Raw genomic sequence first — 21076 nt, 5'->3', positions numbered from 1 at the left:
CAGAAGGGAAAAAATCACCAGGCTGCACACTAAGAAATACCAAGCTACATAATACCAGGCTAAGAAATCATTAGGCTACATACTGAGTGGCCAGGCACAGAGGGACCTGGGGGTGCTGATTGACAGCTGCCTGAACATGAGCCTGCAGTGTGGCCAGGTGGCCAAGAAGGCCAATGGCATCCTGGCCTGCAGCAGGAACAGTGTGGCCAGCAGGAGCAGGGAAGTCATTGTGCCCTGTGCTCAGCACTGTTTTGGCCACACCTTGATTCCTGTGTCCAGTTCTGGGCCCCTCAGTTTAAGAAGGACACTGAGAGACTTGAATATGTCCAGAGAAGGTCAACAAGGCTGGGGAGAGGCCTTGAGCACAGCCCTGTGAGGAGAGGCTGAGGGAGCTGGGGTTGCTTAGCCTGGAGAAGAGGAGGCTCAGGGGAGACCTTCTTGCTGTCCACAACTACCTGAAGGGAGGTTGTAGCCAGGTTGATGTTGTTCTCTTCTCCCAAGCAACCAGCACCAGAACAAGAGGACACAGTCTCAAGCTGCACCAGGGGAGGTTTAGGCTGGATGTTAGGAAGAAGTTCTACACAGAGAGAGTAATTGCCCATTGGGATGTGCTGCCCAGGGAGGTGGTGGAGTCATCATCACTGGAGGTGTTCAGGAGGAGACTTGATGGGGTGCTTGGTGTCATGGTTTAGTTGATTAGGTGGTGTTGGATGATAGCTTGGACTTGAATATCTTGAAGGCTTCTTCCAACCTGTTTAATTCTATTCTATTCTATTCTACTCTACTCTACTCTACTCTACTCTACTCTACTCTACTCTATTCTATTCTCTATTGAATTTGTCATTCCAAGCCAGTGACACTTTGATGCATATATCACCAGCCTACCATCTCAGCTTGTGGAGTGCAGTGATGAATTGTCTGGTCGTGTCAGCCTTTTAGATCCAATTTAAATTGCTTAGGCTGTTCTCTAATCTCTTTTTAAGGATATTCTACTTCTGCTAATGTCACATTATAGCTCTAAAACAGGCACCCCTGGGATATGTCCAGGGTTATTATTTTTCTTCTGGTAGCAAGGTCAATATCATACAATTCATTTAGCATTCCTGGGCCTCCTTAGCTCCTTCACTCCTCTTTGGCTGTCTCCTACAATGTTATGTCATGAGGATATGGCATACATGACACCTTTCAATTTGAGTGTGTTCAAGAATTTACAATAGAATAGAAATTGAAATAGAATAGAATAGAATAGAATAGAATAGAATAGAATAGAATAGAATAGAATAGAATAGACCAGGCTGGAAAAGACCTCAAAGATCATCGAGTCCAACCTATCACCCAACACCATCTGATCAACTAAACCATGGCACCAAGTGCCTCATCCAGGCTCTTCCTAAACACCTCCAGTGACGGTGACTCCACCACCTCCCTGGGCAGCACATTCCAATGGCCAATCTCTCTTGCTGGGAAGAAATTCTTCCTAACCTCCAGCCTGAACCTCTCCTGGCACAGCTTGGGACTGTGTCCTCTTGTTCTGGTGCTGGTTGCCTGGGAGGAGAGACCAACCCCCACCTGGCTACAACCTCCGTTCAGGGAGTTGTAGACAGCAAGAAGGTCTCCCCTGAGCCTCCTCTTCTCCAGGCTAAGCAACCCCAGCTCCCTCAGCCTCTCCTCACAGGGCTCCAGACCCCTCCCCAGCTTTATTGCCCTTCTCTGGACACCTTCCAGCATCTCAACATCTTTCCCAAACTGAGGGGCCCAGAACTGGACACAGGACTCAAGGTGTGACCTAAGCAGTGCTGAGTACAGGGCACAATGACCTCCCTGCTCCTGCTGGCCACACTGTTCCTGATGCAGGCCAGGATGCCATTGGCCTTCTTGGCCACCTGGGCACGCTGCAGGCTCATGTTCATCCTACTATCCACCAGCACTCCCAGGTCCCTCTCTGCCTGGCTGCTCTCAGCCACTCTGACCCCAACCTGTAGCACTGCATGGGGTTGCTGTGACCAATGTGCAGAACCTGGCACTTGGATGTCTTCAGTCTCCTGCCCTTGGACTCTGCCCATCTGTCCAGCCTGTCCAGGTCCCTCTGCAGAGCCTCTCTACCCTCCAGCAGATCAACTCCTGCCCCCAGCTTGGTGTCATCTGCAAATGTACTGCTGATGGACTCAATCCCCTCATCCAGATCATCAATATTGTAATATTGTTGCACAGCAATCCCTCTGCACCTTGCTAGGAGACATGCACAAGTAATGCACTCCCCATAGCATGCCTGGAGTTTGCCTCCACGTCAGCCCACGCAGGGCATGCATTCACGGATCCAGAACTGTCCAAGAGACGTTTAAAGCCAGGGATCAACAAAGAGGAAGGATCGTCTCACTGGGAACTCCTCCAGCCTCGGTCACCAGCTCCCTGTCACCTGCAGTGCTCAGCACTAGGCGGCAGCAAATACCCAGAGCGCCGCTGGGGAAGGCTGCAGCGAATGCAGGGATTGTGGCAAAGGTAAACAACCACACAGCCAGGGAATCACTTCTGGGGGAAAAGACCCTTTAAGATCATCAGATCTAACCATTCTGCAGCGCTACCAAGGCTGGTGCTGAACCACGTCCCTCAGCAGCACGTCTCTGCATCCCTGAAACACCTCCAGCATCTGAATGAAGCTGGAGGTGGGGAGATTGAGGCTGGAGGTGAGGAGGAAGTTCTTCCCCATGAGAGTGGTGAAGCCCTGGGATGGGTTGTGCAGGGAGGTGGTTGGGGCCCTGTCCCTGGGGGTGTTTAAGGCCAGGCTGGATGAGGCTGTGGCCAGGCTGATGTAGTGTGGGGTGTCCCTGCCCATGGCAGGGGGTTGGAACTAGCTGATCCTTGTGGTCCCTTCCAACCCTGACTGATACTGTGATACTGTGATTCAAGCACTGCCCCAGGGTCACAGGATCACAGGATGTTAGGGGGTTGGAAGGGGCCTGCAAAGATCATCATGTCCAACCCCCCTGCCAGAGCAGGATCATAGAACCCAGCACAGGTCAGACAGGAACACATCCAGATGGGTCTGGAAAGTCTCCAGGGAAAGAGACTCCACAACCTCTCTGGGGAGCCTGTTCCAGTGTTCTGTGATCCTCACAGTGAAGATGTTCCTCCTCATGGTGAGGTGGAACGTCCTGTGCTGTAGTTTCTATCTATTGCCCCTTGTCCTGTTCCAGGGTGTAAGTGAGCAGAGCCTCCCTTATGACCCCCAGAACTCAGACTTTGATAAACATTTGTTAAATTCCCTCTCAGCTGTGCCTTCCAGAGAAGGAGAGCTGCAGAACTCTCTAGCTGAAGGTTTGGTGTGAAAAGGAAAACAAAGGTTAATTCTGAACGAGTTTCATGGGTAGGTGACTGGGATGTAGCTTTAGGAATATCACATTCTGTCTCAGTCTGTCTTTCATTTCTTGGCCAGAATGCATGCTGCTGACCCTGGACTGAAGCTGATAAGATAAGCAGCTAACTGTTCTTAACAACTGCTTTGAGCTAATGAATTTCCCTTAACAGCCTGGAGAAGAGGAGATTCAGGGGTGACCTTATCACTCTCTACAGCTACCTTAAGGGAGGTTGTAGACAGGTGGATGTTGGTCTCTTCTCCCAGGCAGCCAGTACCAGAACAAGAGGACACAGTCTCAGGCTGCACCAGGGGAGGTTCAGGTTGGATGTTAGGAAGAAGTTCTACACAGAGAGAGTGATTGCCCATTGGAATGGGCTGCCTGGGGAGGTGGTGGAGTCACCATCATTGGAGGTGTTCAGGAGGAGACTTGATGGGGTGCTTGGTGCCATGGGTTAGCTGTTTGGGTGGGTTGGATTGGTTGATGGGTTGGACACGATGATCTTGAAGGTCTCTTCCAACCTGGTTTGGTTTATTCTAACTAAAGGTTTATTCTAAATATCCTTCTCTCTCTCTTTCTCCTTCTTCGTCTAGACAGAAAGGGAAGCGGGGGAGAGGTTGGGGGGAACCCAAGGTGAAATGCTCCTCAGGAGGATCTGTGCTGTGTTCCTTCCTGTAAGTTCTTGTGTGACACTGTAAATACTGTGTGTTTTGTACATATCCATTGCATTTCATTATTGCTTGTAAAATACAACCTACAATTGCTTCCCCAGCTGAGTTTAGCTGTGCTTTATGTTGGTGGATTAAACCATCACACCACTACACCCAGTGAGCCTGCTCCAGGGTTTGAGAACCCTTTCAGTGATGAAGTTTCTTCTAATGGTCAACCTAAACCTCCCCTGGTGCAATTTGAGACCATTTCCTCTCAAGCCAAAGCAGTGAAACTCAGGCATCAAGGCATTAGCAATTCAAGCCTTAGGCGCAGAAGTGGTGCCACCTCCTGCAGCCCATTACTGGCAACTTAACCTGACCTTTCCATTGCATGCCGTGGCAAGGAGGGCCAATAAACCTTGTGCATGTGTAAACGAGGAAGTCATAAAGAGTATGTAAAGGTGGGATTATTTTTTTTCACTGTCTGGCTGTGCTGAGGCTAAGCAAGACTGAATGTATGCCAAAAGGGTGGGTGAGCAAATGGACAAGATCAGGGAATCACAGAACTGCAGGGGTTGGAAGGGATGCCCACAGATGGCCCTTCTGCTACAGCAGGAGCATTTAGAGCAGGATGCATAGGAACATGTCCAGAAGGATTTTAAAAGCCACCAGAGAAAGAGACTCCACAACCTCTCTGGACAATCTGGTCCAGTGCTCTGACATCCTCACAGGAAAGAAGAAGGAGAAGGAGAAGGAGAAGGAGAAGGAGAAGGAGAAGGAGAAGGAGAAGGAGAAGGAGAAGGAGAAGGAGAAGGAGAAGGAGAAGGAGAAGGAGAAGGAGAAGGAGAAGGAGAAGGAGAAGGAGAAGGAGAAGGAGAAGGAGAAGGAGAAGGAGAAGGAGAAGGAGAAGGAGAAGGAGAAGGAGAAGGAGAAGGAGAAGGAGAAGGAGAAGGAGAAGGAGAAGGAGAAGAAGGAGAAGGGAAAGGGGAAGGGGAAGGGGAAGGAGAAGAAGGACAATTAACCAGATTGGAAAAGACCTTCGAGATTATCGAGTCCAACCTACCACCCAGCACCATCTAATCAACTAAACCATGGCAGCAAGTTTCTCCTTGTTTCAGTGAAACCTCCTGTGTCCTAGTTTGTGCTTGTGTTGCAGTTTGAGCTGGGTGCCCCCTGCAATGTTTACTTCCTGTGTCCAGAGGTCCAGCCCAGAGGGGTGGACACAGGAAATTATGTAGTATTTCCTACCACAATCCTTTGCACCACTATAAGATCCAGTGCGGAATCTAGCACTCTCTTTTCTTCCTCCTCCGTCAGCTGGTACCTGGGGGAGATGTCTCCTGGCTTTGGGCCTGGCTAGGCCCAAGGCCACAGGGGGATGGGCAGTCTCAGATCTGGCCAGCTGAGACCAGCCTAGCAGTGGGAGGGGGACGAAGGAGCCCTGGGGGTCTTAGGTGTACCCTCAGGTAGGGATGGGATCTCTCTGGGTCTGTTTGGGGATTTTTCTTTATCACTGTGCTTTTGCTTTTCTGTAGAAGTTCACTGCTTTCTATTGAAACTTTCCATCACTTTTGCAATCCGTTTGTCTGAGTGTTTATTGTTTGCCAGGGGTGGGGAAGGGGGCTGCCTCAACCCAGCACAGCTTGTTACCCCTTGTCCTACCACTGGGCACCACTGACAGTAGCCCAGCCCCAACCCTTTGACCTCTACCCATTACATATTGATAAGCAGTGGTAAGACCCCCTCTCAGTCTGCTCTTGTCCAGACTAAGCAGTCACAAGTCTCAGCTTTTCCTTGCAGGTCCCCTTAGCATCTTAGGGACTCTCCAATGCATTCTCTCCAGTAGTTCTTTGCTCTTCTTGAACTGGAGAGCACAGAGCTGCACACAATACTCCAGGAACAGCTTCACCAAGTCAGAGTAGAGGGGGAGAAGAATCTCCCTCAACCTGCTGGCCAGATCCTAGAACACCATTTGCCTTCCTGGCCATGAAGGCACATTGCTGGCTCCTGCTGAACTTGTCCACCAACACTCCCAGGTCCTTACCCACAGAGCTGCTCAGCCCATAACCTGTACTGGTGCAGGGGGTTATTCCTCCCCAGGTGCAGGACTCTACACTTGCCCTTATTGAACTTCATGAGGCTCCCCTATGCCCAGCTCTCCAGCCTGTCCAGGTCTCACTGGTTGGCAGCACAGCCTGGGGAGTGTCAGCCAAGCCACCCAGCTCTGTATCCTCAGCAGACTTGCTGAGAGTAGACTCTGTCCCTTCATTGGTTGTTGTTGAAGATAGTGAAGACTAGATGTGGTACTGACCCCTGGGGAACTCCCATTAGCCACAGGCCTCCAAGTAGGCCCTGCACTATTGCTCACAACCCTCTGTGCTCTGTCCTTCAAAGAGTTCTCAATCCACCAAAAATAAACACATCTTATGACTAACTCCCCACTCTGTCCAAATTATCATGATCAGACCTAGGAATAATTTCATCAATGTACAATACCTTGTGGAGAAAAACTCTTGAGTGTTTCATCTGACTTTTAAATCTAATAGAGCAAGGCCAAGTAAGGGCCAGTGAAACCAAAGCTCATTTAAACCCCTACAAGAAATAAGACACAATCTGTGACAACAGCCTTGACCTGGCATGGATCATTCTAATGAAGAAAAAAGGTCTCCTAGTCAGCATGTCTTTGGGGGAAAACAGACCTTGCTGGAAAGACTGGCTGGAAAGTAGCCCTGAGGAGAGAGACTTGGGGGTGCTGGGGGACAAAAAGCTCACCAGGAGCTCTCAGTGTGCACTTGCAGCCCAGAAAGCCAATCAGATCCTGGGCTGCAGCAGGAGAAGTGTGGCCAGCAGGGCAAGGGAGGTGATTCTCCCCCTCTGCTCAGCTCTGCTGAGACCCCACCTGGAGTACTGCCTCCAGTTCTGGAGCCCCTATTCCAAGAGGGATGTGGAGGTGCTGGAAGGTGTCCAGAGAAGGGCCAGGAGGATGAGCAGAGGGCTGAAGCACCTCTCCTGTGAGGACAGACTGAAGGAGTTGGGGCTGTTCAGTCTGGAGAAGAGAAGGCTCTGGGGTGACCTCATTGTGGCCTTCCAGGATCTGAAGGGGGCTCCAAGAAGGCTGGGGAGGGACTGCTCAGGATCTCAGGGAGTGATAGGACTAGGGGGAATGGAATGAAGCTGGAGGTGGGGAGATTCAGGCTAGATGTGAGGAGGAGGTTCTTCACCATGAGAGTGGTGAAACCCTGGAATGGGTTGTCCAGGGAGGTGGTTGGGGCCCTGTTCCTGGAGGTGTTTAAGGCCAGGCTGGCTGAGGCTGTGGCCAGGCTGATCTAGTGTGGGGTGTCCCTGCCCATGGCAGGGGGGTTGGAACTAGATGATCCTTGTGGTCCCTTCCAACCCTGAATGAAACTATGAAACCCAAGTTTGCCTGGCAAACACAGGCCTTCAGCAGGACAGTGTCCAGGCTTTGCATCTGCTGTGGGCTATCTCTCAGATGGATCAAGATTCCTTTCTGGAACGTGGCATAAATTTTCATGGTTTGTTATACAAAGGATTTCAAACTGCAGGATCATTGGGAAAGTGACCCCACTGGAATGTGTTTTGGATTCTTGCTGAGGCTTTGTGGGGAGAGATGATCTCTGGACAGAGGCAATGGTGAAGGTACAGTGAGAGCTAATTGTCAGTGCTGTTAGATGGCATTTTGTCCTGTGGTCTCTGTGCTGCTGTCTCTGCCTGCAGCTGCAGCATGAAAGAGCCACCACAGCCACCCAGTCTAGACTTAATAAATGAGAATAAACCAAAATAGGTTGGAAGAGACCTTCAAGATCATCATGTCCAACCCATCAACCAATCCAACACCACCTAAACAACTAACCCATGGCACCAAGCACCCCATCAAGTCTCCTCCTGAACACCTCCAGTGATGGTGACTCCACCACCTCTTTGGGCAGCCCATTCCAATGGGCAATCACTCTCTCTGTGTAGAACTTCTTCCTAACCTCCAGCCTAAACCTCCCCTGGCACAGCCTGAGTCCCCTTGTTCTGGTGCTGCTTGCCTGGGAGAAGAGACCAACCCCCACCTGGCTACAACCTCCCTTCAGGGAGTTGTAGAAAGTGATAAGGTCACCCCTGAGTCTCCTCTTCTCCAGGCTAAGCAACCCCAGCTCCCTCAGCCTCTCCTCACAGGGCTGTGTTCCAAACCGCTCCCCAGCTTTGTTGCCCTTCTCTGGACACCTTCCAGCAACTCAACCTCCTTCCTAAACTGAGGGGCCCAGAACTGGACACAGGACTCGAGGTGTGGCCTAACCAGTGCAGTGTACAGGGCACAATGACTTCCCTGCTCTTGCTGGCCACACTGTTCCTGATGCAGGCCAGGATGCCATTGGCCCTCTTGGCTGCCTGGGCACACTCCCACGTCCCTTTCTGCCTGCCTGCTCTCCATCTACTCTGACCCCAGCCTGTAGCACTGCATGGGGTTGCTGTGGCCAATGTGCAGCACCTGGCACTTGGATGTGTTCAATCTCATACCCTTGGACTCTGCCCATCTGTCCAACCTGTCCAGGTCCCTCTACAGAGCCTCTCTACCCTCCAGCAGATCAACTCTTGCCCCCAGCTTGGTGTCATCAGCAAATTTACTGATGATGGACTCAGTGCCATAATTGCTTTGGTTTTCACCTGTGGGAAATGTAAAGTGGAGAAATCCTTTGGGTACAAACACAGAACCACAGAACAGTGAAGGGACCCCTGCAGATCATCTAGTCCAACCCTCCTCCTAAACACTTTTGCCCTGATCAGGTTGCATAGTATGACATGCAGGTGAGTTTTGAAAGTCCCCAGGGAAGGATACTCCAGAACCTCTCTGAGCAGCTTGGTCCAGTGCTCTGCCAGCCTCACAAGAGAGAATTTCTTTCCTTACATTTCAGTGAAATCCCCTGTGTCCTAGTTTGTGCCTGTCACTGGGTACCACTGAAAACAGCCCAGCCCCTTGAGTTCCTGTTTATCTTTCATGTGATTCCTCACAGTGATGCAGATCAAAGTCCTTTCTGAGGGAAGCAGTGCTTCTGGTCTAGTGAGGAGATCATTCTCAGTATTCTACAGGGCAAAAGGTTCCTTTATATGCCATAAGAGGTAATTTGTTCTCCTTCCTCCAAATTTCACCTGCGCTGTAGAGACACTTTGTACTGCCTGACAGTTCCCCTTGGGGATAAAACCATGGGCCTGGTCAGTACAGTATCTGTGAAGATGGCTGAGCATCCTTCCAGAAAGAAAAGAAACAACTACCTGAAGGGAGGTTGTAGCCAGGTGGGGGTTGGGCTCTTCTCCCAGGCACCCAGCACCAGAACAAGAGAACACAGTCTCAAGCTGCACCAGGGGAGGTTTAGACTCGAGGTAAGGAGAAAGTTCTTCACTGAGAGAGTCATTTGTCATTGGAATGTGCTGCCCAGGGAGGTGGTGGAGTCACCATCCCTGGAGGTGTTCCAGAGGGGATTGGGTGTGGCACTTGGTTGATGGCAGGCTGAACATGAGCCAGCAGTGTGCCCAGGTGGCCAAGAGAGCCAATGGCATCCTGGCCTGCATCAGGAATAGTGTGGCCAGCAGGAGCAGGGAGGTCATGCTGCCCCTGTACACTGCACTGGTTAGGCCACACCTTGAATCCTGTGTCCAGTTATGGGCTCCTCAGGTTAGGAAAGATGTTGAGTTGCTGGAAGGTGTCCAGAGAAGGGCAACAAAGCTGGGGAGGGGTCTGGAGCACAGCCCTGTGAGGAGAGGCTGAGGGAGCTGGGGTTGCTTAGCCTGGAGAAGAAGAGGCTCAGGGGAGACCTTTTTGCTCTCTACAACTACCTGAAGGGAGGTTGTAGCCAGGTGGGGGTTGGTCAATTCTCCTAGGCAACCAGCACCAGAACAAGAGGACACAGTCTCAAGCTGTGCCAGGGGAGGTTTAGGCTGGATGTTAGGAAGAAGTTCTTCCCAGCAAGAGAGATTGGCCATTGGAATGTGGTGCCCAGGGAGGTGGTGGAGTCACCATCACTGGAGGTGTTTAGGAAGAGCCTGGCTGAGGCACTTGGTGCCATGGTTGATTAGATGGTGTTGGGTGATAGGTTGGACTCAATGATCTGGAAGGTCTCTTCCAACCTGGCTAATTCTATTCTATTCTAAATAAGCTATGCTATGATTATCATGCCTCTGAAGTTAGCTTCAGCCCTACCTTGGAAAAAAAAAAGGAAACCAGCGAAGTCAGAGGAATTATTACAACATAAAAGCAGTTTCTGATAACTCCACTTGTTTCCTCGCCTCACGTCCTGAGCAGAGCTTTCAAGGTGCCTTTTGTCAGCAGTTCCATCTTCTGAGCAGCCTCAGTAGGCATAAGTTCTGTAAGAAACTCATTTTATTCAAGAAAGACCCAGTGTGTCTTGGTAAAAGATACTGATGTCTTGAGAACTGAAGTGATAATTACTCTCTGAAGTCACTTCAGAGAGGGAAGCCATACAAGGCTCTCGTGGAGCCCGCCCTAGAAGGTGTGGCTTTGCCACAAGAGCACAATCACTTCCCTGGTCCTGCTTGTCACACTGTTCCTGATAAGGCCAGGATGCTCATGGCCTTCTTAGCCACCTGCTGGATCTCCTTCAGATGCCTGTCAGCAGCCCTTAGTCTTTCTCTGCTCGGCAGCTTTGCAGCCACTCTTCCCCAAGCCTTTTGACTCGCACGTTTCTGTGTGTGGCTGACATTGTCTGCCTCTCAATTTGGTCTCCCACAACAAAGACACACTGGTGATGTAATTGGTCTCCCTCTATGCTAAATGTTATCTCCAGTGCATTTATAATGCAGACTAGGGGAGATTTTGCTGTGTGCTGATACTCAGAAGCTTCAGAGTCACAGACTGCATTGGGTTGGAAGGGACTCTCAAAGGTCATCTTGTCCGGCCCCCTGCAGTGAGCAGGGACACCTCCAACTAGATCAGGCTGCCCAGGGCCACATCAGTTCTCATCTCAACCATATTCCTGGCAACCTGTTCCAGCATTTTACCACTCTCCTTGTAAAGAACTTCTTCCTTATGTCTAAACTTTTTCCTTCTATCTTCCTCTGTCTCCATCAGGGTTCTTCCCAAAGGACTGCTTTTCACACTAGTCTCGGTTAATGCCGGTCATCACAGTCTCACAGCGTCACTAAGGTTGGAAGAGACCTCGAGGATCATTGAGTCCAACCTGTCACCACAGACCTCATGACTAGACCATGGCACCAAGTGCCACATCCAATCCCCTCTTCAACACCTCCAGGGATGGGGACTCCACCACCTCCCTGGGCAGCACATTGCAAGGGCTAACGACTCAGTCTGTGAAGAACTTTCTCCTCACCTCCAGCCTAAACATCCCCTGGCACAGCTTGAGGCTGTGTCCTCTTGTTGTGATGCTGGTTGCTAGAGAGAAGAGACCAACTCCCTTCCTGGCTACAACCTCCCTTCAGGTAGTTGTAGAGGGCAATGAGGTCTCCCCTGAGCCTCCTCTTCTCCAGGCTAAGCAACCCCAGCTCCCTCAGCCTCTCCTCACAGGGCTGTGCTCAAGGCCTCTCCCCAGCCTTGTTGCCCTTCTCTGGACACCTTCAAGTCTCTCAATGTCCTTCTTAAACTGAGGGGCCCAGAACTGGACACAGGACTCAAGGTGTGGCCTAACCAGTGATGAGCACAGGGCACAATGACTTCCCTGCTCCTGCTGGCCACACTATTCCTAATGCAGGCCAGGATGCCATTGACCTTCTTGGCCACCTGGGCACACTGCTGGCTCATGTTCAGGCAGCTGTCAATCAGCACCCCCAGGTCCCTCTCTGTTTGGCAGCTCTCAGACACTCTGACCCCAGCCTGTAGCTCTGCATGGGGTTGCTGTGGCCAAAGTGCAGCCCCTGGCACTTGGACTTGTTGAATGCCATCCTGTTGGCCTCTGCCCATCTGTCCAGTCAGGCGAGGTCCCTCTGCAGTCATTCTCCGTACCACAAAGCAGCTGCTCTCCAAACACTATTTGAATTGTTCAGACAGGCCCATATAGTTCAACAGACAAAAAATTGATTAGAGAAGCCATTAGGCTCAAAGGTCTGGAAACACCTGTCATCTGAGGTATCATTTACTTCTTTAATGCCTTGCCAAATCAATTTCCAGCCAGCCAGACACACTAAAATGTGAAGCTGTAGAAGGCACCAATCTATTTTTACCTCTTCCTAACAGGTATCACCAGCACTGAGGAAGGAACTGCTGGCTGTGAGGTGCACAGGTGTAATAAACAACTTTCACTGTTGCTAGGTGAAACCTATTTGTGTTTGCTTTGATTTTGTGGAAGAGCATATGGCAGATTTTCACCAAGCCTGAGCTCAGTCAGATTTCTAGGCATGCAGTAGCTGACAGGAGCACAGCTTTAACCTGCTGATCACTGGAACAGCACATTTGTCAGCCTGTGCAACACACTTTGCACTGGTGCATAGAAGAGCTATCATCCAGTTCCAACCCCCCTGCCATGGGCAGGGACACCCCACACTACATCAGCCTGGCCACAGCCTCAGCCAGCCTGGCCTTAAACACCCCCAGGGACAGGGCCCCAACCACCTCCCTGGACAACCCATTCCAGGGCTTCACCACTCTCATGGGGAAGAACTTCCTCCTCACCTCCAGCCTCAATCTCCCCACCTCCAGCTTCATTCCATTCCCCCTAGTCCTATCACTGCCTGAGATCCTGAGCAGTCCCTCCACCAGCCTTCCTCAGATCCTGGAAGGCCACAATGAGGTCACCTGGGAGCCTTCTCTTCTCCAGACTGAACAGCCCCAACTCCTTCAGTCTGTCCTCATAGGAGAGGAGCTCCAGCCCTCTGCTCATCCTCCTGGCCCTTCTCTGGACACCTTCCAGCACCTCCAGATCCCTCTTGCAATAGGGGCTCCAGAACTGGAGGCAGGACTCCAGGTGGGGTCTCAGCAGGGCTGAGCAGAGGGGGAGAATCACCTCCCTTGCCCTGCTGGCCACACTTCTCCTGATGCAGCCCAGGCTCTGGTTGGCTTTCTGGGCTGCAAGTGCACACTGAGAGCTCCTGGTGAGCTTTTTGTCCCCCAGCACCCCCAAGTCTCTCTCCTCAGGGCTGCTTTCCAGCCAGTCCCTGCCCAGCCTGCATTTGTGCCTGGGATTGCCTCGACCCAGATGCAGGACCCTGCCCTTGGTCTTGTTGAAGCTCATGAGGTTGGCTTGTGCCCACCTCTATCTCAGTTTTCATTCATGAGCCTGATGAGGTTCACAGCCTCCAGTGTAAGCACAACCTGCAAACTGTCTAGGAGTAACCTAAGGATGCTTTGCTCCATGACCCTGTGACTGCACACCTTTACCCTCTCAGATCCACAGGAGCCTGTCTTCCCCATTCAATTGCAATGCTTCTACTGTGAGACAGAGAGGCCCACCAGTTGCTTGTTGGCAGCCATGAAGAAGACAAATGAATGGACAGAAGCACAGCTTCACCTGTATCTGAATCTCAGAACAGTTTTGGTTGGAAAAGGCCTTTAAGGTCATTGAGTTTTTGGTAACTCCACTTGTTTCCTCACCTCACTTTCTGAGCAGAGCTTCCAAAGTGCTTTTGTCAGCAGGTCCATCTTCTGAGCTGCATCAGTGCACATAAGGAGGCATTCTCTAGCTCTACCAAATCTGGTGCTAAAACATGTCCCTCAGCACCTTGAAGTGCCTCCAGGGATAGGGCTTCAACCACCTCCCTGGGGAATCTGTTGCAGTGTTAGAGAACACTTTCAGTCAGGAAAGCCAATCAACTATCCAATCTAAACCTCCCCTGGTGCAACTTTAGGCTGCTTCTTCTCATCCTACCTCTTGTTACTAGGGGAGAAGAGACTCACACTCACCTTGATTCAACCTCCTTGCAGGGAGTTGTAGAGAGCAAGAAGGGTCTCCCCTCAGCTTCCTTTTCTCCAGGCTAAACAATCCCACAACCCCATAATAACTCCTATGTGTTAGTGGGCTAACACCACTGAAAGCCAACAGAATTAGATGGTGGATAATTCAGTTATGGAACGCACCATTTATACTCCCCAGTTACTGACCCCACAGGCAAGGGCCTGCTCTGGACTGAAGCTTGGACTGAGAGAAGAGAAGAGGAGAGGTTCGGAGAGGAGAGGAGAGGTTCGGAGAGGAGAGGTTCGGTTCGGAGAGGAGAGGTTCGGAGAGGAGAGGTTCGGAGAGGAGAGGTTCGGAGAGGAGAGGAGAGGTTCGGAGAGGTTCGGAGAGGTTCGGAGAGGAGAGGTTCGGAGAGGAGAGGAGAGGTTCGGAGAGGAGAGGAGAGGAGAGGAGAGGAGAGGAGGGAGAGGAGAGGAGAGGAGAGGAGAGGAGAGGAGAGGAGAGGAGAGGAGAGGAGAGGAGAGGAGAGGAGAGGAGAGGAGAGGAGAGAGGAGAGGAGAGGAGGGGAGAGGAGGGGAGAGGAGGGGAGAGGAGGAGAGGGGAGGGGAGGGGAGGGGAGGGGAGAGGAGGAGAGGGGAGGGGAGGGGAGGGGAGGGGAGGGGAGGGGAGGGAAGGGAAGAGAAGAGAAGAGAAGAGAAGAGAAGAGAAGAGAAGAGAAGAGAAGAGAAGAGAAGAGAAGAGAAGAGAAGAGAAGAGAAGAGAAGAAGAGAAGAGAAGAGAAGAGAAGAGAAGAGAAGAGAAGAGAGAAGAGAAGAGAAGAGAAGAGAAGAGAAGAGAAGAGAAGAGAAGAGAAGAGAAGAGAAGAGAGAGAAGAGAAGAGACCAGGTTGGAAGAGACCTTCAAGATATTCAAGTCCAACCTATCATCCAACACCACCCAAAACAACTAACCCAATGGCACCAAGCACCCTGTCAAGTCTCCTCCTGAACACCTCCAATGATGGTGACTCCACCACATTCCAATGGGCAATCACTCTCTCTGTGTAGAACTTCCTCCTGACCCTCCAGCCTGAACTTCCCCTGGTGCAGCCTGAGACTGTGTCCTCTTGTTCTGGTGATGGTTGTCTGGGAGAAGAGACCAACCCCCACCTGGCTACAACCTCCCTTAAGGTAGTTGTAGACAGCAATGAGGTCACCCCTGAGTCTCCTCTTCTCCAGGCTAAGCAACCCCAGCTCCCTCAGCCTCTCCTCACAGGGCTGTGTTCCAAACCCCCTCACCAACTTTGTTGCCCTTCTTTGGACACCTTTCAGCAACTCAACCTCCTTCCTAAACTGAGGGGGCGCAGAAGACTGGACACAGGACTCGGTGTGTGGCCTAACCAGTGCAGTGTAGAGGGGCAGAATGACCTCCCTGCTCCTGCCTGGCCACACTGTTCCTGATGCAGGCCAGGATGCCATTGGCCCTCCTGGCTGCCTGGGCACACTGCCAGGAGTTCACCAGGTTTGCCTTATCTGTCCTACAAACCACCCAACCAGTGGCTGCAGACACTGTTAGCCAGCTGCTGCCTCCAGTCTCAGGGGTGGAGGTTTCCAACACACCATCCTCTCTCCTCTTGGGTTGCTGAAGAAACACCCTTGAGCTGCCCTGTGAGAAGAGGAACCCAGCACTGACCACTGGCATTAGTCCTGCTGCACATGGAGATTGACTTGAGTGGAAAGATTTCATTCTGTCTGGTTGTCAGAGACCCACTCTCTGAGGATGCTGGAGGACAGAGGTTTGTGAGGTGAACTCATTGCCTCCAGGGCTGAGGTAAGCTTCCTGAGGGTAATGAGCTACAGTGCCTGATATGAAGTGGGTGTGCACACAGATTTAGCATGTAACTGCCATTCATGTGTTTGAGTTTGAAATGAAGTGAAAAAATGTACAAATATGCTTAAGAGCAAACAACACATAATGGTCATCATTTCAAGTACAGCTCCTGCTGTTCCTGCAGACAAGAGCCTGGAGTGCTGGTGAACAGCAAGCTCAGCGAGAACCACCAATGTGCCCTCACAGAGCAGCAGGCACCTGCCACAAACTCCAACACAGGAGGTTTCACTTCAACATGAGGGAAAATTTCTTTCCTGTGAGGGTGCCAGAGCACTGGAGCTGGCTGCCCAGAGAGGCTGTGGAGTCTCCTTCTCTGGAGGCTTTCAAAACCCACCTGGATGTGTTCCCGCACAACCTGGTCTATGGGAACCCCCTCTGGCACGGGGGGATGGACCAGGTGATCTCTGGAGGTCATTTCCAACCCCTACTGTTCGCTGATTCTGTGACACCCAAAAGCCCAGATCAGCAGGATGCTTTACATTTTGATGTAGCCATCCTTCAGAGCACCAGACACACAACACCAAAATGGGTAACTTTTCCCAGTCATGGAATGGAATGGAATGGAATGGAATAGAATAGAATAGAATAGAATAGAATAGAATAGAATAGAATAGAATAGAATAGAATAGAATAGAATAGAATAGAAATGGAATGGAATGGAATGGAATAGAATAGAATAGAATGGAATGGAATGGAATGGAATGGAATGGAATGGAATGGAATGGAATAGAATAGAATAGAATAGAATAGAATAGAATAGAATAGAATAGAATAGAATAGAATAGAATAGAATAGAATAGAATAGAATAGAATAGAATAGAATAGAAATGGAATGGCATAGAATAGAATAGAAATGGAATGGAATGGAATGGAATGGAATAGAATAGAATAGAATAGAATAGAATAGAATAGAATAGAATAGAATAGAATAGAATAGAATAGAATAGAATAGACCAGACCAGGTTGGAAGAGACCTTCGAGATCATTGCATGCAACCTATCACCCAACACCATCTAATCAACTAACCCATGGCACCAAGCACCCCATCAAGTCTCCTCCTGAACACCTCCAGTGATGTGTTTCATACAATCAATAAGTTTAGAAAAGACCTCAAAGATCATCAAGTCCAACCTATCACCCAGCACCTCATGACTTCATTGATGATCTGGATGAGGGCATTGAGTCAGTCATCAGCAAGTTTGCAGATGACACCAAGCTGGGAGCAGATGTTGGACAGTTAGAGGACAGAAGGGCTCTGCAGAGGGACCTCGACCAACTGGACAGATGGGCAGAGTCCAACAGGGTGGCATTCAACAAGTCCAAGTGCCAGGGGCTGCACTTTGGCCACAGCAACCCCAGGCAGAGCTACAGGCTGGGGTCAGAGTGGCTGAGAGCTGCCAAACAGAGAGGGACCTGGGGGTGCTGATTGACAGCTGCCTGAACATGAGCCAGCAGTGTGCCCAGGTGGCCAAGAAGGTCAATGGCATCCTGGCCTGCATCAGGAATAGTGTGGCCAGGACATCAAGACACTTGAACATGTCCAGAGAAGGGCAACAAAGCTGGGGAGAGGCCTTGAGCACAGCCCTGTGAGGAGAGGCTGAGGGAGCTGGGGTTGTTTAGCCTGGAGAAGAGGAGGCTCAGGGGAGACCTCATTGCTCTCTGTAACTACCTGAAGGGAGGTTGTGGCCAGACGGGGGTTGGTCTCTTCTCCCAGGCAAGCAGCACCAGAACAAGGGGACTCAGTCTCAGGCTGTGCCAGGGGAGGTTTAGGCTGCAGGAGAGGAGAAAGTTCTTCACAGACTGAGTCTTTAGCCCTTGCAATGTGCTGCCCAGGGAGGTGGTGGAGTCACCCTCCCTGGAGGTGTTCAAGAGGGCATTGGCCGTGGCACTTAGTGCCATGGTTTAGTAGTCCTGAGGTGTTGGGGGACAGGTTGGACTTGATGATCTTTTAGGTCTCTTCCACCCTTATTGATTCTATGATTCTATGATACTCTCCCTTTAGATATTGATTAAGCATTTGTGAGACCCACCCTCAGTCTCCTCTTCTCCAGGCCAAACAGCCCCACATCTCTCAGCCTTTCCTCCTAGGAAAGATGCTCCAATCCCCTCATCTTAGTGGCTCTCCACTGGACTCTCTCCAGTAGTTCCTTGTCTCCCTTGAACTGGAGATCCCAGAGTTGGGTGTAGCATTCCAGATGTGGCCTCACTAGGCCAGGGTGTCACACAGCATCGCAGAACATTAGGGGTTGGAAGGGACCTTGAAAGATCATCTAGTCCAACCCCTGTGCCAGAGCAGCACCATCTAGAGCAGGTCACACAGGAACATGTCCAGGTGGGTATTGAATGTCTCCAGAGAAGGAGTAGAGGGGGAGGAAAACCTCCCTCAGCCTGCTGGCCACAGTCTTCTGAATGCACCCCAGGATTCCATTGGCCTACCTGGCCCCAAGGGAACGCTGATGGTTCATAATCAGCCTGTTGCCTGCCAGGACTCCACAATACCATCCATGTGCCAGTGCTCAGAACACAGCACATGTGATTAAGCCATTAGTATCAGATTATCAGCTCACAACTGTCACTGCCAAATCAAAGCAGCTGTCTGTTGCCCTCCATTACCCAACCTGCTTTAGTATGATCCTATATAAGAGTAAAACTAGGGGGGGGTCAGTATAGCCTGTATGGAAAATTGCTGCAGGATTGCAAAAGATCTGGAGCTTGCCAAAGAAAATGAACTTCAGAAACTGTTTTCCTTGTTTATGTGCTGTCTCCAGGCCCTCTTGTTTATGTAAGGGCTCAACACACGATCAAGTTACCTTGTGTCAGCCAGGATTTGATAAGAGTCTGTGTGTGCACTTTTGGCCTGGAGACAATGCAAGAAAAGAAGGTTGTAGAGAGGTGGGAGCTGGTCTCTTCCCCCTAGTAACAAGTGATAGGAGGAAAGGAAATGACCCCAAATTGCACAGGGGGAAGTTTAAGTTGCCTACTAGAAGGAACTTCTTCACTGAAAGGGTTCTCAAAGACTGGAACAGGTTCCCCAGGAAGTGCTTGAATGCCCATGGCTGGAGGTGTTTCAAAGACACAGAGATGTGGTGCTGAGGAGCATGGATCAGCACCAGCCACAGCAGAGTCAGAGAATGGTTGGACTCAGTGATCTTAAAGATCTTTTTCAACCAAAATGATTCTGTGATTATATGAAAATTCAGCTTAGAATAGAATAGAATAGAATAGAATAGAGCAGAATAGAATAGAATAGGAGTAGGATAGGATAGAATAGGAGTAGGATAGGATAGAATAGGAGTAGGATAGAATAGAATAGAATAGAATAGAATAGAATAGAATAGAATAGAATAGAATAGAATAGAAGTAGACTAGACTAGACTAGACAAGTAGTAGACTAGACTAGACTAGACTAGACTAGAATAGAAGTAGACTAGACTAGACTAGACTAGACTAGAATAGAATAGAAGTAGACTAGACTAGACTAGACTAGACTAGACTAGAATAGAATAGAAGTAGACTAGACTAGACTAGACTAGACTAGACTAGACTAGAATAGAAGTAGACTAGACTAGACTAGACTAGAATAGAATAGAAGTAGACTAGACTAGACTAGACTAGACTAGACTAGACTAGAATAGAATAGAAGTAGACTAGACTAGACTAGACTAGACTAGAATAGAATAGAATAGAAGTAGACTAGACTAGACTAGACTGGACTAGACTAGACTAGACTAGAATAGAATGGAGTAGTAAGAATAGAATAGACCAGACCATGTGGGAAGAGACCTTCAAGATCATCAAGTCCAACCCATCATCCAACACCACCTAATCAACTAAACCATGCAACCAAGCACCTAAACACCTCCAGGGATGGTGACTCCACCACCTCCCTGGGCAGCCCATTCCAATGGCCAATCTCTCTCTCTGTGTAGAATTTCTCCCTAACCTCCCGCCTAAACCTCCCCTGGCACAGCTTGAGGCTGTGTCCTAAGCCCCTTTCCTTGCAGACAAGCCTGACACACCTGGCCCTCTCTGTGGGGTGGGAGCATTTACCTAACTCACACCCAGGAGCCTTAAGCCATGCCTGAGATGCAGGATTACAAAAGGCCCCTGACCATCATGTCTTTTGTCTGCAAGCAGGTGAGACAGGCACACAACTGAAGGACTTACCTGCCACGCCTCAACCTTCTTAATGTCTGCACAGGATCCATTGGTGAAGAGTCCTTTCCCAGGGGTACAGGTATAGATATCCTGCAAGGCATGGGCAATAGAATACACTGCCAAGTACACATTATAGGATATCCTCAAGTGTGTGTAGTCCATGTAGGGTGTCTCCACACTGGTGATGTTCTCATCCCCTGTGCAGGGAGGTCGGAAGGCAGCTGTTCCATTTCCAGACCCCAGGCCTTCTTCATGGCCCTTGTGGAAGGCAGTGGAAGCTGGAGAAGTTTTGGAGCCGTCGGGGAGGTAGCAGTTAAAGGTCTCCTCCCAGAACTCCTTGGCAAAGCCGTTGTTGCTGGACTTCCTGGGATGCACCTTCTGCAGGAACTCACGGAAGCCCGGGATCTGGCCCGCCTTCAGCGCGAACCCGATGGTGCTGCCGATGACGCGGAAGAACTCCGGCATAGCGATCAGGGAGGAGCTGGCCCAGGCCTCGCTCGCCAGCCAGATCTTCCCGGTGATGTTCCGCCTGACTATTTCCTTGATGAGAGGCTCCAGGTCTGGGCCGCTGGAGAAAACCACAATCACCCTTGCTGTGGAGTTCTGGATGACCTCCACCACCTGCTGGATCTCCTCTTCGTCTGAGTACTGGGAGATGAGCTCGCTGAAGTCGATGCAGATATCTCTCTCCTCCGCCTCCTCCCGGAACTTTTCGATCCCCGGCCGGCCGTAGTCATCGTCGGCTGCGATCGTCCCCACCCAGTTCCAGCGGAAGTACTCGATGATGTCTGCCATTGCCGTGGCCTGGTGCTCGTCGTTGGGGATCGTGCGGAGGAAGGACTTGAACTGGTTCTTGTTGCTCAAGAGTCGACTGGATGAGGCGTAGCTGACCTGTGAGAGCACAGCAAACAAGCAAAACACAGCATGAAGCCAGCTGCCTGGCAGAAAACGCTCTACTTTCAGCCATCACTGCTGTCAGCCTGTGGAGAATAGAATAGAATAGAATAGAATAGAATAGAATAGAATAGAATAGAATAGAATAGAATAGAGTAGAATAGAATAGAACAGAATAGAATAGAACAGAACAGAACAGAACAGAACAGAACAGAATAGAATAGAATAGAACAGAATAGAATAGAACAGAACAGAATAGAACAGAACAGAATAGAATAGAATAGAATAG

The 21076-nt window shown here is 50.3% G+C and overlaps 1 protein-coding gene across 1 annotated transcript in view; it reads right to left on the bottom strand.

The window, feature by feature from the left end:
- Positions 1–21076, bottom strand: part of CASR (calcium sensing receptor) — a 57613-nt gene that overhangs the window by 15401 nt on the left and 21136 nt on the right. Inside the window, exon 3 of the mRNA XM_068166022.1 lies at positions 19903–20784. Within this exon, the coding sequence (XP_068022123.1) occupies positions 19903–20784 (882 nt within the window). The remainder of the gene's footprint in view (positions 1–19902; positions 20785–21076) is intronic.

This window comes from Melanerpes formicivorus, unplaced genomic scaffold (assembly GCF_026170545.1).
Source record: "Melanerpes formicivorus ecotype bairdi unplaced genomic scaffold, bMelFor1.0.p_v2 SCAF_96, whole genome shotgun sequence".
Lineage (NCBI taxonomy): Eukaryota > Metazoa > Chordata > Aves > Piciformes > Picidae > Melanerpes > Melanerpes formicivorus.
This window is presented reverse-complemented; position numbering and strand designations above follow the sequence as displayed.